This window comes from Tripterygium wilfordii, chromosome 15, assembly GCF_013401445.1.
Source record: "Tripterygium wilfordii isolate XIE 37 chromosome 15, ASM1340144v1, whole genome shotgun sequence".
Taxonomy (NCBI): Eukaryota; Viridiplantae; Streptophyta; class Magnoliopsida; order Celastrales; family Celastraceae; genus Tripterygium; species Tripterygium wilfordii.
In genome coordinates, this window is record NC_052246.1 from 12213315 (window position 1) to 12231198 (window position 17884).

Genomic DNA, 17884 nt, shown 5'->3' on the forward strand with positions numbered 1-17884 from the left:
TTAATATTACATCTTCTACTTTCTTCAAATTTACAATCTACATCAAAATGGGTTACACTTGAACCTGAAATAGTAGTAATCTTCTTTGATGCTGCCTCCTCCTCAAGCTCATCTTTCTTAACTTCTTTCTTGGATGGTAAATGATGACCTACCATTTTCCTTCCTCCAAGCCCTAGTTTTCTCAAGTAGTTGCTGTCCATACCAATAATATTGGGAAGTTCCTGCATATCAATATTTTAACTTTAGATAGAAGAAGAAAATTGCTGCTTTAAACACATCAATGAAAAAATTTCTTAATTACCTTGTGAAAATTAGTAGACAAAAGATCTTCTCTAGTTACTTCAAACCCATTTCCTTTCATCTCCCAACCTTCAATTAAAATCAAGTCAAGCAGAAAATGATCTAATCAGTCTATAGCTAAAGATATATAAATATAAATATATATATATAGATGTAAATATAGATAGATATATAGCACACACCTTGATGAGCATGAGTATAGAACTCTCTTAGGGCATGTGTGGCAAAGAGAAGACCTAGCACTAGGCTTGTAAACTTAATATGCACCATCTTTGTGATTATCTTGATCTTCTGATGTATGTGTGTATGTTTGGGCAATAGCAATATAGCATAGAGAGAGGGGAATGAAGAGCTAGCATAAAAGCAGGGTTTTATAGAGCGTTCAAAGTCCAAGTCAAAGCTAACCTACCTAGCTAATTAGGGTTCCAACACCTGGCCTGTGTATAAAATATACTACTTCTGGGAGCATGCAGAACTTAGGAAAACTAAATCACTAAAAAAAACCCTAGTTTCTCACAAAACAGAGAAAAAACAGTGGTCCTTTTCTTTCAAAGGTTTGAATGAAGTTGTCATTGTTTGAACTTTGAACTAATTAAGACACTCTTTTGGATGTTCAATTTGACTATTAATTTAGGGACTCTGAAATCTGCAGCCTCCATGCGATCCAAGGTAAAATAAATTAGAACTCTTGGGTATACATTACTAGAAGGTTCACTCATGAGACATTGACAAATACATGCAGTCAAAGATAATTCTAGGGTTTTCTGTAGGTTAAACTTTTTTGTGGCAAGTGAGAGCAGGGATAGGGGATTCGAACTTGGGAACGTACTATCAAATCGAGTATGTGTTTTAACCATTTCGACTGGGAGTTATTGGCTTTCTCTCTGTTAAACGGCATAACTGCAGAAGGGTCGTGACTCGTGAGCTAAAATATATATATATAGCGGTGAAGGCAGGCAAGGGGCATAGTTCCCCAGAACGGTGGTGAGCTAGCAAAATGCATAAAATTAAGAGTTTTTGAGGAACATGGGCAGTGATTATTGCATGGATTTGCTAAAATATATGTAGCTTTTAATGATGTACGATCCTGATAAGAGCTCGCCAGCTTAGCTTAGCCTAGAACACGAGGAGCCTAGGGCGTGTACTCGAACTTTATCTATATATATGCTTGTGGTCTCCTCTTGAGAATTGTGTGATTCTTTGCCAAGTCGGTTCCAACTTCCAAGTTTACCAATATATATATATGTATGTATGTATGTATCTATTAATCTAGTTAGATAAAATTAACCGACAATATATTTATAAATCTTGTTTTGATTTGGGATATGCACTCCTTCTATACACATTGTTATGACTCATTTATACCACAACGGTTGGGTAAGTCCAAATGGGTGATTTATATGGGTAAATCCACGGTCTACCTCCTTACATACATGTTAACTATGTTTTTTCCCTTAAGTTCAAGCATCATTAAGTGAGACAACATAGAAATAAACAAAGTCGTATGTGCCCGACATATTTATGGGAACTAATAATCCAAAACAAACATTCATATGGTTGGCATGAATAGGCTGGGATTTCCGAAATCGTATCGAAGCACTAGGTCCAGTTGGACATAACCTCTACTCCACGTATTCGGTCGTCGGTCTGACCAGCCCACACGTGCGGGAGAGTATTATGACTCATATATACCACATCGCTTGGGTAAGTCCCAAGCGAGTTGAGTGGCTTATATAGGTAAGCTCACTGATGTGCCAAATATATATATATATATATATATATATATACACATTTATGCATCTTTTACACATAAGTTCATCCCATTTTGAGTTGATTAGGAGTTGATATTGCCTAAGAAAACTATATGATTGACATTTTTGTGCTGAGATTTCTCATACACATTCTATAAAGTTTGTTGTCGTACACAAATGCTCTAAAACTAAAAGAAGGTGATGTTGTTGGACCTTGACTTGATTGTGCAAATCTTCGAAATGAATGAAAGTTTCGTTTGTCTTTTGAGGACTTATGTACCCGACTCGAGTCGGCGGGTTATAAGTCTCTCCATCTATGAAAAAGAGTGAAGTATAAAATACAATAAGTCAAATTTCTAATTAGTAACAAGAATTTTTATTGGAACCAAACTAATATGGACAGGTGGTGATCCTGAGAAAATAAAGCCTTAGGGATAGATTATTACATACCTTGTCACATGCGTGACACCGAGAAGATGCAACTTTTTCGTTATAAGAAAATATTTGTGTAATTTTACAGTTGCTGATCGATCATTCATTCTTGAATCTTGATTATGAGGAAAAAACTTGGTAATGTCAAAGAAAATACGTTGACAAACCAAGAAAAGATAGTGTGCATAGAATCATGTCGTAGTGACAAATATGCCCTTGTAAAGAAAAACAAAGATATCTTTGAAGACTGCAATGGAAGTCACTGTAGTAGCCCTGCAATTTCAATCATGAACGTCGATCGTGTTTACCATTGTAGGGTCCAATCTATTTTTTTTTTTAATTTTCATAAACAAATTAGACAATACTGGTTGAAATTACATAAAACTACAAAATATCTCACTGCATGTACCTGCCCACAGTTAATAGGCATAGAATCTAGATGGACAAGTCCAACAACCGACATCACAGGAGTAGGTTCCTCTATTTCCATGGCTTTAGAGCACCTACAGTGGCTCTTGTAAACAAGTCCTCCACTCTATTTTAAATGATGAAATCCAAAAAATGTTTTAAGAAAAATCCCCATAGCAGCTCCTGTATTTTAATGGAAGATTTTGCAGTTGCTACATTAATGATCCGTTAGAGGTAGCGGATCATTGAAATTTTGGTATATATTTTTTAATAATAACATATTAATTTTCTTATTTCTTTAATCATTTATTATTCTCTTTTCCTTTGTACTACCGCTCTCCTATTTTATTCTTTTACTTTGTCGAGATCGTTCCTTCTCTCTTCCTTTTGAAAAATTCTCATTTGATCTCTCTGAGTGGTTCTCTTCCAATGTCTGCGACTGATTTGGAGATACCTTTGGACAAAAAGGCCGAAAAGGCAAGACAAAGGAAGGAGAAGGGTAAACACAATGATGTTCCGGGTTTTAGTGACGTGTTTATGATTGGAAGGATGATAGAAATCTAACCAAATAGGAGAAAAAAACATACACGAAGACAAAATGAAGATGGCGGAGAGAGTGTTGGAAGAAGAATTAAAGATTGAACAAGAAAAGATTGTGGCACAAAGAGAGATGATCGAACTACAACGCAAAAAAGAAGAGAGGGATCAAAGGAAAGAAGACATGGAAATAATGATGATAGATTTAAGCATTATGGGTGAAGTGAAAAAAAAATACTTTGAATCCCTACAAGTTAAAATCTTGTGCTAGAATGATAAATGAGTAGTATTTAAGTTGAAAGTGTATGTAATATTTAGTTTTTACATGTATACTCATTTTGAAACCATGATCTAAATGTATGCATGTAAACTCATTTTGAATTAAAATATATATTTTTAATATTTTATGATACTTGCATTGAAATTATAATTTTATTAAAAATTTGATGTTGTCAAAAATATAATCGTTCATCATAATATAATCGGTAAAAATTAAACGAAAATGAAATTGGAAGTGATTGGAGAAAATTAATATTTTATATTATAGAGGATGGTTTAGAGGAGCTGATGTGAAGTGCTGTTGAATTGTGATTCTGTAAAACTATGAAATGACTCATTTCACTATATTTTAAAGAATCTGTTAAGAGGAGCTGCTGGAATTGTTCTTAGTTCTATCTAACAAGAGATATCACATTTTAGAGGGTAGACCGACATTAGAACAAATACGATAACCAGCCATACTAGCATATACCCACAAGTGGGAAAATATGTTGAAAATCAATGCTCAAATAAATCAGGGATATTATTCGTTTTGGGTCAAGGGCCTGCACGAATTTGTTCTTCATGAGCCGTCACTATTGGTTCTTAAACCCATAAAATACGTCATTGTGTAAGAAGTGTAAAACCTGTTCTTATATACTACTCGATTAAGTTAATGCCAATCCGATATGAGATATTAGTCTTGACAAAATATGCAGTTTTACCTGAAGAACTACATTAGTAATAGGAGCATTGATGTGGGGTAGGATATGTCGTGATCAAGTTTTGAATTGCTTCAACGGAAATCATAATCTGATATAGGTTTTGAGCTTTTGTGCAATCGGACGGTGAGGGATAATGGTTTAAAATTATATTTTTTTATGGAAATTAACTATACTCGATTTTTTTTTTCATTAATAGATTAAAATCAATTTCAATTACTCCAATTTATAAACGGCGCCGTTGCCTGTTGGCGAGTGAAGTGGCCAACTTGTTAAAAATTTTGGGCTGGCCCACTATACTTTCCTTTACAGGCTTTCAATCTCAATGCCCATCTTTCAAAGTAATTTTGGCCCATGGGCCCATTGAATCAAGAAGTCGTACCAAAAAGCCCATTACGACAATCTAATTGGCACCATAATTATCAATTATGTCACAAAACTACAGGTTTTGAATATAAATCAAGATTACAGGAAGGTTTAAGGAGGGTTTATGTCGCCTACCCTATCTTCTTCTCTATGAATATCCACACACCTTGCAGATGTTACCATTCATTTCTTCCTTCATTTTCTCATTCAGGCGAAATTGATGACCGGCAGCAGTTCTCCCTTTTCTTCTGCTGCTTTCAGCCAGAAATTCGAACATTATAGTCCCTTCATTAACCCTGTAATTCTTTGTCCAATCCCATCTCATATTTCCACAGTAATGTGGATAAGCATCGCCAACCAAGCCCTTCCAAGAACCACCGTGTCTTATGTCAGTTCACGGTCGCTTAAAAGACGTTATAGCTTTCTGGGACTGTCCAGGGATTCTGTTATCCAAGATAAGCTCAAAATGCGGATACTTGAGCCCCTTTTTGTGTGTCCGGAATTGGGTGTCCGCCGAGTTGGGGAATCATCGAGTTCTGGGGACTGTATGGGGAAACCCAGTGTTGGGTTCTTGAGGAGTGATGTTGTGGGTAATGGGTTTTGCCCCAGAGGGTATGCAAGTGTTGCTGAGGCTATTTTGTCAACGGATTGTGAGGAGGATGTGTCAGTTGTTGACGAGGTGAAGGAATTGTTGCAGGAGATGAGGAAGGAGGAGCGGAGAGAGTCTCAAAATAGTCCTATAATTAGGCGGGAATCTGAACACGGAATGGGAATGGGTAAGTATCGCATGTTGAGGAGGAGGCAGGTTAAGATTGAGACTGAGGCATGGAAGCAGGCGGCGAAAGAGTATAGGGAGCTTTTGATCGATATGTGTGAGCGGAAACTGGCTCCCAATTTACCATATATGAAGACTCTGTTTCTTGGTTGGTTTGAGCCCTTGAGGGATGCTATTGCTAAGGAGCAAGAGTTAATTAAATTGGGAAAGGTTAAGACGGCTTATGCTCCTTATTTAGATCAGTTGCCTGCGGATATGATGTCTGTTATCACCATGCATAAGCTGATGGGACTTTTGATGACTGGAGAACATGGCTCTGCCAGGGTTGTCCAGGCAGCTTGCTTCATTGGAGAGGCCATTGAGCAAGAGGTGATATTTTATTTGCTGCCTTGCCATGCTAGTTTTGATATGAACCTGACTGGGTAGTTTCTGGATTCAAGTAATAGAAGCTTAGTCTTTCTTGTTTGACACGTAGATTGAAATATATTGTTTTGTCTTCTTCTGGGCTTTCATAAAAAGAGAGACCATTTCATATATACTAGAATAAATGAGAATCGTGGTGAACTTTCTCACATTAAGGCATGAGCAGGGATAGATGGAAGGTAGAGACTGGAAATGCTTTAAATTCATGACTTGATAGAAAAAGGTGGAAGAGATGGCTTCAAAAAGATATAAGATTACCCATCTGTCTTTTTCTGATTCTGGCTACTTCATTTTAAGGAAGTCAAGGCTTCTGTTGTCGATAAAGCTTTGGTTAGGCTAAAGTCATGCAAAGGTGTGACATACTAAAAATATTTGCATCCTTTAGCTGGAAATGATGGTCATACTGGATTTTGTCATGAGTGTGCATTCTTATTCCAGGTGTTGCCAAATGAAAGTGCGTCAGATCTTTGTAAATGATTGTTCTTTGATTTTTTTGGGTAGTTATGTCTGTAGTTCAAACAACAAAAATGATGATCATCATCATCCGAGCTTTTATCCCAAAAGTTTAGGGGTGGCAACACGAGTCTATGAGAAAATAACGTGAATCCACTACATGTATTCGTTTCCGCCATTCATTTTTATTTAGGATCATACTTCATAAACTCCTATTGAATTCATATACTTTCTTATTACTTCAAGTCTTTCTTTTTAGGTCTACATCTTCGCTTCATACTCTAATCTATACAAATTTTCTTGATTATTTTCACCGCAGTACGACTATCTTTATGTTGTCTCTTAATAGCCCAATATTCAAAATCATACATTATTGCGGGTCGCATTACCGACCTATAAAATATTCCCTTCAACCTTAACGGAATTCTTCGGTTGCATAAAATTCCGAGTGCACTCCTTTTCTTCATCCACCAATTTTTAGTCCTATTAGCTACATCTCCATTAGTGTCTCCGTCATCTTGGAAAATCGAGCTTATATATTTAAAAAATTTACCTTTTGTTACTTTTTTCCCATCTAATTAAATCGTTTGTTCGTTCCCTTGTCTACTCTTACTAAACTTACAATTCATTTCGTGTATTCCATTTTAGTCCTACTTATTTTAAATCCTAGATTCTAATCCTCACCTCCATATCTCGAGTTTTGATAACATGCTTAAAATGCAAAGATTGCATGTTTTATCGCATTCTCATCTTGATTAATAAAATTGTATTGGCTGTGGGGTTGTTCATCATTCTAGTTTCCATTTTTGTCAAAAATTAGCTTGCTATTTAATTTGAATCTTTGTTGGAATAAGAAAATGAGCTTTCATATTCATTTTGGGAGAATTATTTGTCACCAGGGCTATTGAATTCTGGCCTTTTTTTGCTTCATTATACTTGGCATTGGCTAGACTCTTGGTCACTCACATGCGTGGTCTTTCTTAACAGCTTCCTAAGTTTCGTAGTTGTGGGGCGCAAGGGTTCTTTCTATCTTGCTTTGTGCTTTCACATCATCCTCAGTTTTTCTCATGTGAAATTGTGAAGGAGAAAAGCAACAGTTTTGGGAATTTTATTTTCCCAGTCAAGGCTCTCACGTTTCATTCAATTTCATTTGAAACTGGTTATTCATCTATCACTATCTCTTCCATGGTGCAGGCTAGGATTCATAAGTTCTTGGAGAAAACAAAAAAGAAAAGGAGTGGTAATCATAACGAAGATGAGGGAGATGGTTCTGATGCTAATGCCAAGGAAAATGAGAGGTTAAGAAAAAAGGTTACAAATTTAATAAAAAAACAAAAGCTGCCGGCGGTAAGGCAGATAGTGAAGGAACATGACGATCCAAAGCCATGGAGCCAGGATGTCAAGGCGAAGGTTGGTATTTTAAAAACCGACAAGAGTGTTTTTTTTTTTAAATTTATTTATTTATAGTTTTATAGGCTTTATAAGCATTTAATTTCTTTCCCATGTATGTTACAGGTTGGAAGCCATCTAATTGAATTGTTGATTCAAACAGCTTATATACAGGCTCCTGCTGATCAGTTGTCTGATTGTCCACCTGATATTCGACCTGCCTTTATGCACACCCTTAAAACTGTGATGAAAGAAAATAAGTGAGTAGCTGTTCTTTTGTCTACTCCATGGTCTCGTTTATGCGTAAAAGAAGACCAGAAACTTATTCCCCCTCCAAAATACCCTTCTTGGCTTTCCTATGCGCAGGAAGACGGGAAGAAGATATGGCGTCATTCAATGTGACCCACTAGTTCTCAAAGGCCTCGAGAGAACTGTGAGTGAATCCTGTCATTCATCCTTCACTAAAAAAATATTTACTTGTTATGTTGCCCCCAACCCCACTCTCATCTTCATTTCTCATGTAAGGAGAACCTATGACAATGTGTTCCCCCTTTTCTTTCCAGGCGAGGCACATGGTAATTCCGTATATTCCAATGTTGGTGCCCCCACTCAAATGGACAAGGTATGTAAACATTATGTTGTGCTGAATTTGTTTCTGTATTTTCTCTTCATTTGGTTATTCCATTTTGGTTGTGGGCTGCAACTCTGCCCCTGTAAACTGGTTCCAAGTTTCTATTCAGCGAATTAAGAGACCAATTCTCTTACAATAATAAGATAACCTTTTCCGTTTGATCTAGGTTAGAAGTAGTGTCAATCAAAGATAAGATGGGTGAAAATCTCTAAGATGGTCTGATCACATACCACGTAGTGTGGCAGTTTTAACTTCAACTAACTTGTCTGAAACATTGAGCCAACCCCAATCTAATTGGGATAAATGAATTAGAAAACATTTTATTTTAACCACCAACTTCTCTCCAATTTAAACCCTATTATTGTTTGTATACATTCCTTACTCTGATACGTTTATCTCCTTAATTAATATGTAGTTCCAAAGGTTTTTATTGTGAATTTTATTTTTGATAGAATAATTCACAGAGTGCTAAAAGTTAGATCCATTGCTGAGCTAAGTACTCAACTAAGGATGCAACTTTTAGAAAAGTTGATGCTGTTGCTTAATTATGTGTGTAAATGGCTTGTTTGTGTCATGCCTTTCGAATTTCCAAACCCCATCAAGCAATGGATATATCTACTCTGCAGTTATGACAAAGGAGCACACTTGTTCTTGCCATCTTATGTCATGCGCATACATGGAGCTAGACAGCAACGTGAAGCTCTTAAGAGGGCTCCCAGGAAGCAACTAGAGCCAGTTTTTGAGGTACGTAATAATCAGTTTTCACGGTGATTATTTTGATGATGTCAACAATTTGATCTGAATCTGGTTCTCAATTATGAGAGCAAATGACGCTTTGACATCCATGTGCATTATGCATGTGTTTCATCTTCTTAGTTTAGTTTTAAGCAAAGATGCTGTAATAATTTGATTAATTTCTTCAATTGAACTATCAGGCCCTGGATACACTTGGGAATACAAAATGGAGGATAAATAAGAGGGTACTTGGTGTTGTAGATAGAATATGGAACAGTGGAGGCCGCCTCGCCAATTTGGTGGATCGTGATGATGTGAGCAATTATTTTTTTAGTGTAGAACTTCCGAAGTTGGTCATTAAGTATTCAAGTGGCTATTGATCCAGTACCTGTTGTGCATAAGTGAGTATGATTTTGACCTGGTTTTTAATTCCACTTTGCAGATTTCTTTACCGGAGGAGCCAGACACTGAAGATGAAGCGTTGATTAGGAAATGGAAGTGGAAAGTTAGATCCGTGAAGAAAGAGAACAGGGAGAGACACTCTCAAAGATGTGACGTGGAACTTAAACTTGCTGTAAGATCTGTCTGACGTGAAGGCAGTCTCATATTGCTTTTCATAGAAGTTATGCTAACTCTTCTTGATTGGGAGCAGGTAGCACACCAGTTGAAGGATGAAGAAGGTTTCTACTATCCACATAATCTTGACTTTCGAGGACGTGCATATCCAATGCACCCATATTTAAACCATCTTGGCTCAGATCTGTGTCGAGGTATTTTGGAGTTTGCAGAGGGGCGTCCTCTTGGGGAGTCGGGCCTACGCTGGCTCAAGATACACTTAGCAAATCTTTTTGCTGGTGGTGTGGACAAATTATCTCTCGAGGGTCGAATAGCTTTTGTTGAGAATCACTTGGTAGATATATTTGATTCTGCAGATAGACCTCTTGAAGGAAGGCGGTGGTGGCTGAATGCTGAAGATCCATTTCAGTTCTTAGCTGCTTGCATTGATCTAACTGAAGCTTTGAGAAGCTTATCTTCAGAGTCATACATATCATTTATGCCTGTTCATCAGGTAATTTTTCTCTCCTTAACACCAGATCGGCCCCTCTGAAGTTGTGTCTTAATGGTTTGAATTTTTCGCGATTCTAATTTCCTAACCTTCATGTTGTTTGTGAAGAAGAGAGAGTTGAGAGGAGGGGATAGAGTTTAGAGTTGGGAAACTCTTACCCTTTCAATTGAGAGAGGCTCTTATTTATATCTTTTTACTCTAGATCAACTGAACACAACATAGTAAGCCAACATGGGCTCAAGCCTGATAACCCACACACTTACACGTCCATGTAGAGATAATTCGGTTCTTGTACTGAATTAAAATAAAGTTTGAGGTCTAAGTTGGGACTCTCTAGCTATGGAAATATTTTAAGACAACTCATGCTCCGTCTTGCTTGAGCGTAGTTTTTTTTCCATGTGTAAGTGACTTTGGAAGGAGGGAGGAGTGAACAGAGAGAAGAGCAAGAAGAGTGAAAAAAAGATTGATTTACCATTGTAATGAAACTAGTCAGTACATGCGAACATGTGGCCTAGTGATAGAGTTGTAGGGGTGCAACCTAGAAGTCACAGGCTGGAAGCCTCTCCACATATTATGTGGGGTAAAGTCTGCTACAGTAACTTGTTTCATTAAAGGTAAACAACAACCGTGCACAAAGCTCTCGCAGTGAGCGGGGTCGGGGACATGCAAGATGTACATAGTTATTTGTTTTTTAAGAAGAATGCTCTTTTTTTTGCTTAGCCATCTGATTATGTCTGCATTAATTGGGGTGCTGAGGTATTTGGGACTTTTGTATTATGCCGAACTGTAGAGCATCATATCCTTTACTCTTATAGAAAGAAGCATTAAAGTTTGTCTAGTCAGTTTCTTATTTGTATAATTGCATAAATGGTAATGTCTTTGTAATGGCCAGTCTTGTGGGAACATAGACCAAAATCCGTCATATGTCCTTGTAATGTTATCTTTGCATCTTCTCCCTATTCAATCTATGATATGTGTCATTTTTCATGACTGATGTTGATCTTCCTTTTCTTTTTGTTTTGTTTTTCTGTCCCCCTCATTTATCTAGGATGGTTCCTGCAATGGCCTACAACACTATGCTGCGCTTGGAAGGGACACGGTATTGACCTTTCTGCATTTGGATGTTGCCAATTAGTTGTTAGGTTTTCCTTCTGATGACCTCCTAGGGAGAACATATGAAATCTGTTGAAGATGTTATAAACCTAGTGAGGCAAGCAAGATTGATTATGAAATTTATGTGAAAATTTTGAAGAGTTTTAGACTTTTGCTTTCCCTGCAAATGGTAAACGAAGTATAGTATGCTTACAGGATTTGGATATTTTTGTTAAGTATATTTGACTTTTGTTGTTGCATAATTTAGGCTTTGATAGCAAGATTTTATGGTATGATGAGTAGAAATAAATGGATATGCTTTTGTAATAGTATGATTTCCAATTTCTGTCAAAATAGATTACTTAATTTGATATTTTGTCAGACCAATTTTATTTTATTTTATTTTGTTACATTTGACTGAAAAGGTGTGCTTGCTGTTCATCATCTGCATACTATTGTCTCATCCAATGTGTGTCTGTGTGTGTTTTTTTTAAATTTTTTTCAGTTGGGAGCAGCTGCTGTCAATTTGGTTGCAGAAGAGAAGCCTGCAGATGTTTACTCTGGAATAGCTGATAGGTAAGCCAATACTTATTTTGGTCCAAATTTGACTTGTCATCTTGTGGATGCTAAACCTCTCAACATTAAGTATATTGATGAGATAGATGGGCGTGTCTGGCCTTTTACAAAATATGAATAACTGACATAAGTAGTTCTGACCTCAAACTAGAACGTATTTAAAGCAAAATACTGGCGCTCTTCACTTTCCCAAGTAGTGAAGAAGTAAATGACGAGAAACATGTTCAGTAGTGAAGAAATGAATGAAGAGAAACAAGTTCATTGCAATTTTGTTTGTTTGGCATGATGGCAATGCACTCCATATGCTCGTAGCTCAGGCTTTGTTAATGGGGAAATGGAAGCATTTAGGATAGGTGTCTACTAACTTTGCTGTTTGAGGTAGCTCGGAGCTGTTTTATCACTAGCCAGAGATGATAACTTGGCTTTCGGCAAGAATTGAGAGGTTGACTCTACAAATAATTTACATTGTTTATTTGGTTCTTCTAAGGTCAGAGAAGGTATGGACAAAATAATCTTGCCGCTTTCTGTGAACAGGCTCCATGAAAGTTTTTAGGATCCCAATTCCCATGGAATGTTATTTGGAAGAAAAAGGCCCTAATCAGAGCAACTTTTTCAATTTTCTTATTTTGGACTGATGCTCGTGTGAATACAATGTTTAAGTGGTTGCCCATCTGTTACTTCATTCTCCTATTGCTAGGAAGTTTGGTCTTATATTTTCTCTTTTATGTGTTGCTAAGCTCGTTGCTTTCTTGTTTGTTGTCGATTTCTTGTTTGTTGGAATGTAGATTTAACTAATGTTTGGTGGTGCGCCGTTTTTCTGTGTATGAAACAAGTTGTACCTTTATGGGGGTTTGAGAAGACAGTTGTAGCGAAATTCATTTTTTTCGTCTTTTCTACATATTGAACCCCTCTTTTCATGTTTTGGTTGCTTTATTGCTGAAATTCTCATCCGAATGATCTTTTTTTAGAGTTAGTTATAACAACGATTCTTGTGTATTCTTTTTTTTAACAGACCTATGATCATTTTCTTGTGAAGTCTCAACTATTTGCTTCCTAAATTGTGGGTTTTTAATACCTCTTTGAGGTTGTTGACAATGCCATTTTTCAACAGAGTACTTGATATCATGCGGAGAGATGCACAAAAAGACCCTGCACTATTTCCAGATGCATTGCGTGCAAGGACTTTACTTAGTCAGGTCCTCAGTTTATGTTATTAATTCAAATGATGTATCTGATGAACAAGTTATTAGAACCACCCACCCGTCCTCCTGCTCAAAAAAAGAAAAAAATAAGAAGACAACTGTTACTTGCGAAAAACTTGTATCTTGACTGTGGTATTTTTTGATGGCGTTATTTAGAATATAAAACTTACTTTGTTTTACTCCTGAGATAACCTTCATAATTTGCCTTTTTGATTCCTACTTATGTCTTGAATCGTAAGTTGACCCTGATTTCTGGGCCTGTATAGGTGGATAGGAAGCTGGTGAAGCAGACAGTGATGACGTCAGTGTATGGTGTAACTTACATTGGTGCTCGTGATCAAATCAAAAGGAGGTTAAAAGAACGTAGTGCCATCACAGATGAGACGGAGCTTTTTGGTTCTTCTTGTTATGCCGCAAAGGTATGGATGCACAAATCTAGCAGGGGCTGAACCCCTGGTGTGAGCTTTGCTAGCAAACAAACCGGCCAACCCCATATATTTTAGCGGCAAAGCTTAGTGGAGTGGTGAAGTGCCTTCATTGCAACCTAGTCCTCACTATTAAAACAACTAAAACAACCTCGTCATCCCTTCCCAAACTTCTTGAGCATCGCATTAAAATTTATGTATTGTTTCTCCAATATAAAAGGTTGATGCTAAAAAAACGTATATGGTCTTGTAACCCAATGAGCCGAGCCCTTGTATGCTTGTGTTTGAGTTGATTTAATAAGAATTGGCTAATTTAATGCATTCCGAGCTTTGGCTCATCAAGCTTGTCAGTGAAGCTAAGCTGAAGCTGCTCCACTCATTTGAAGCCCTACTGGGAAGGCAATGAAAGGAGGGTCCAGTCAACCCAGTTATATGTGCTATATGTGCTTGCTCCATGGAGTAATGTATTTTTGTGTTAATGCCACTGGCCTTCAATGACTGGGTTGCATTTTTTTTGGCTGAGCAGGTTACCTTAACTGCTCTAGGGGAGATGTTTCAAGCTGCACGTGATATCATGAGCTGGCTTGGTGAATGTGCAAAGGTCAGCCTATCTTCTAGTTAATATATGGGTTTCTAATTTCAATATGTCTGAGGTTGTTGTTTGTATGTTGCTGACTGCTAGTTTAAGCATTACAGATTGTTGCGTCTGAAAATCAGCCAGTGCGATGGACAACACCACTTGGACTTCCTGTCGTGCAACCTTACCGTCAACTTGGAAGGCATCTTGTGAGTCTTTAAATTCGTTTTAGACATTAATATTAGTACTATTTTGTTCGAGTTAAACATGTACTATTTCAGATGACTTAGCTTATGCTTCTTTATTTGGATGCAGGTCAAGACTTCTCTTCAGACTTTAACCCTTCAACGGGAAACCGATAAGGTAGGCCTACCCTCTTCAGTTTTCATTCACACCAGTTACATTGAAAGTATCATTTGCCAGTGTACACACGATGATCCTTCATAGCATGTCAAAATGTAAAATTCTTCGAACCTGCTTTGATGAGTAAAGTTTACCTTGAGTAATGTCTTGCTCCAATATAGGGAGAACATAATGTTATTGTTTTGAAGCAAATTCCAAGGCATGGGTATACTTTTTAGTCATTAGGAACCTTCTGTTCAAAATTTTCCCTCTTTTTTCAGAAATGTTGAATGTCTTCATTTGGATTATTGCGTATACTATTTCGTCCTAGGAAATTATCAAGTAGACCCCTAATAAGCATGGATTTGAGTATGTGAAGCCCTCTGCCCCGACATCAAAGAATCTCCACAGACAAATTGCTAGGTGGCTTTTTTGCTAGTAGGTGTGAATGAATAGACAAAGAATGGAAGCAATTTAGAATGTTTGTTTTGAATCTGACCTCGGAAAGGCACAAGACATTGTTAGGTAGCTTTCTTGCTAGTAGGTATGAATGAATAGACAAAATTATGGAAACAGTCTAGAATTTTGTTTTGAATCTGACCTCAGAAAGGCTTAAGACTGTTGGATCCCTTTGTCTAGTTCTTTAAAAAGACTATGTGGAGCAAGGACCAGGAAGTCTTGTAGAACGGGAAGAAATAGCCAGATTGAACTTTGAAGAGCAAGAATGGGGCCAAAAGTAGCTTGAGCTGTTCTCTGCTCTCAATGGCCTTGGTTGATGAGTAACAAACATATTTGACCAAGACAAGAAGACAGTAAAAGAAATTGAATGGTGATTTTTATGGGCCCTAAATCTCAAACTCACTTGTTCTATTGCTACTGTAGGTCATGGCCAAGCGGCAGAGAACAGCTTTTCCACCAAATTTTGTTCACTCCCTTGATGGTTCTCATATGATGATGACTGCGGTTGCCTGCAAAATGGCAGGCTTGAACTTTGCAGGTTGCTTTTAGACTACTATGGTGGTGGTCGTTTTTGTTCTTCTTGTTGTGATGCACTTAATGGTGGCATTTGTTTGCAGGAGTGCATGATTCATACTGGACACATGCATGCGACGTGGATAGAATGAATAAGATACTAAGAGAAAAGTTCGTCGAACTCTATGAACAACCAATATTGGAGAATGTAAGTCTTTCAATGCAATATTCCCAAAGAATCTATTCACTGCCAGAGATGATCATTGATTTTATGCTAATTATAGGTAAAACGTGCATTTGTTGATCATTGGTGTCCTGTTTAAAACACAGGCGGATCATATAACATTTAAAATGCGTAGATGGCTTGCTTGTAGTTTTTTTTGGGTCTATTGGAAATCAAAATCCAGATTTCTGCTTAAAAATTGAGCATCCATCTATTTCATGGAAGTGTTGACCTGACTTTAATATTTTGCGCCCAGTTGTTGGAGAGCTTCGAGCAATCTTTCCCTACATTGTCTTTCCCCCCTTTGCCAGAACGCGGTGATTTTGATCTCAGAGACGTGTTGGAGTCGCCTTATTTTTTTAACTGACTTGATGGAAGGCCTTGCTTCTCATCTCCTCTCAGTGGAGTAACCCCATGACCACGGAGATGCCATCTGATTAGCTTCTGATAGTTCCCATTTTTGAAAACATGCGGAATGATTGGGGATCTATCAGGAAAATATCCTGGAGGAGACACGGCATTGTGCACCTTATTTTGAAAGATGGCATCTAATTGATTTTTTATCTTCTACTGGTCGTCAACTGAGGTTTTGAATCCTTTGAACTGTTGTACGTTATCTAGTTGCGGAGCATGTGCCAAGTTCAAGGCGAAGCTTAGTCGATTTCTTCCCCTAGGTATGATAAAGGATGATGTGGAAGTGATAAATTAAGATCATGCTATACTGGAACAGCTTGTCCACAATGCATAGCATCGAAATGGAGCAAGAGATGATTGCAGTGTGCTTGTAGTGTTGGGCACCAGCTTCCATCAGCAGGAGTTGTAAATTGCCAATGTAGAAAGGTCTGGTTGGCTGCCGACTGCATATTTTGTGTAGTATTTTTGCAGCATTTCCATGTTATATATGTTTTCTTGGACGTATATTGTTCTTTTTCATCAAAATGTAAAGTTCATCAGTAAATGTATTCTACTTGAAATGAAGCATCAACTTGAAATAGGCATCAATTAGGGCCAAAGGCTCAAGTTCAAAATCCATATTGAGCGATGATATATTTGGTGTATGGAAAGTATGCAAAAGAGTGTAAAGTACAAATGGGTTCCTATAGTACAATTATATAGGAATCCAGATTTGGGAATCCTTGCTGAAGTTTCCCTAACGGCTATATTGCAACGACTATGCAAGTAGCCGTTGCACCTCCCTCCAAAATTTTAGAAACTCTCCAGTAGGGTTGCTTTTGGTTCCCAAATTTAGGAAATTCATTTTGAAGGATCAACAAAATTTAAGTTAGTTAAAAGACCGTTATAGTGGGAAAAAAAATCAGCAGATTATTATTTTTTTTGGGTGGCCGGGAAGATCCCAATCCAAGGGCCACCTTGTGAATCCTAGGCTAGTTTTAAACCCGGATGATCATTCCGTACGCATAGTGTGCTACCAATTTAGTTTGAAGCTCAATGCACAAATAAGACTGGGTCAAGACCTATAATACGGCTCTTAAGTCCTAACCCTTCCAGGATGCAGATATTGAGCAAATGATTATGGGTTCATACTCAAAGCTCAAAAGGCTTCAAAGCTCATAACATGCTACCACCAATGTGTTTTGAAACTTTCTTCAACAAAAAAGATGTAAGGAAATCACACAATACAAACCGATTAGACGACAATTCAATCGAAGAGTAGCTTCAGTTCTGTTCATGAAGCTGGGTTTTGATATGTGAATTGCACTTTCGATTCCAATTGAGAGACGTACTTATCGAGCATCGAAATCACGGCTTCAAATTCAGTCACCTGTTGCTCTATCGTGTCAATCTGCTGCACATACTCATCGAAGTTACCGCTCTTGGACTTCAATTGCTCTACGAAAACCTTCAATCCCGAAGCCACGTCGCCGAATCCCTTGTATTCTTCTGCCACTCTAAGATTCATCTTCTCCAGAAGCTCCATCAGATCACTCGTCCCCTGAACCTCGGATTTGACCATAGCGGATGCGCTGGTGAATAGATCGTTGAGCGACTCAGCGAGTTCGTCTCTCGCCAATGGCCCTTCAGTTCTATTCTCCTTCTCCGCCGCCATGGCTACAATCGTTTCGTCAAAAGTTGCGACGCGGATGATCAGAAACTAGAATTTATCAATGGCAGTAACTGTCTTCATTCTTCAAAACGCTTCGTTTTATACTTTTGTGGGCCTGAATAGACATGGGCCTTTTCTTTTGTGGGCCTGATTCTGCTTGGGTT

General features: G+C 37.7%; 2 protein-coding genes across 2 annotated transcripts; one reads left to right on the forward strand and one right to left on the reverse strand.

The window, feature by feature from the left end:
- The first annotated feature begins 4879 nt into the window (after window positions 1-4879).
- Window positions 4880-16702, forward strand: LOC120016660 (DNA-directed RNA polymerase 2B, chloroplastic/mitochondrial-like). Its single transcript, XM_038869541.1, has 19 exons — window positions 4880-5918; window positions 7620-7835; window positions 7941-8074; window positions 8181-8247; window positions 8378-8436; window positions 9072-9189; window positions 9381-9494; window positions 9623-9754; window positions 9833-10249; window positions 11295-11345; window positions 11844-11914; window positions 13026-13110; window positions 13383-13535; window positions 14068-14142; window positions 14238-14327; window positions 14434-14481; window positions 15343-15457; window positions 15537-15640; window positions 15912-16702. Exons 1-19 carry the CDS (start codon window positions 4995-4997, stop codon window positions 16020-16022), a joined length of 3084 nt encoding a protein of 1027 aa, XP_038725469.1. The 5' UTR covers window positions 4880-4994; the 3' UTR covers window positions 16023-16702.
- A 472-nt stretch (window positions 16703-17174) lies between these two features.
- On the reverse strand, window positions 17175-17781 carry LOC120016662 (biogenesis of lysosome-related organelles complex 1 subunit 2). Its single transcript, XM_038869542.1, has one exon. It carries the CDS (start codon window positions 17721-17723, stop codon window positions 17343-17345), a length of 381 nt encoding a protein of 126 aa, XP_038725470.1. The 5' UTR covers window positions 17724-17781; the 3' UTR covers window positions 17175-17342.
- Window positions 17782-17884: the final 103 nt, after the last annotated feature.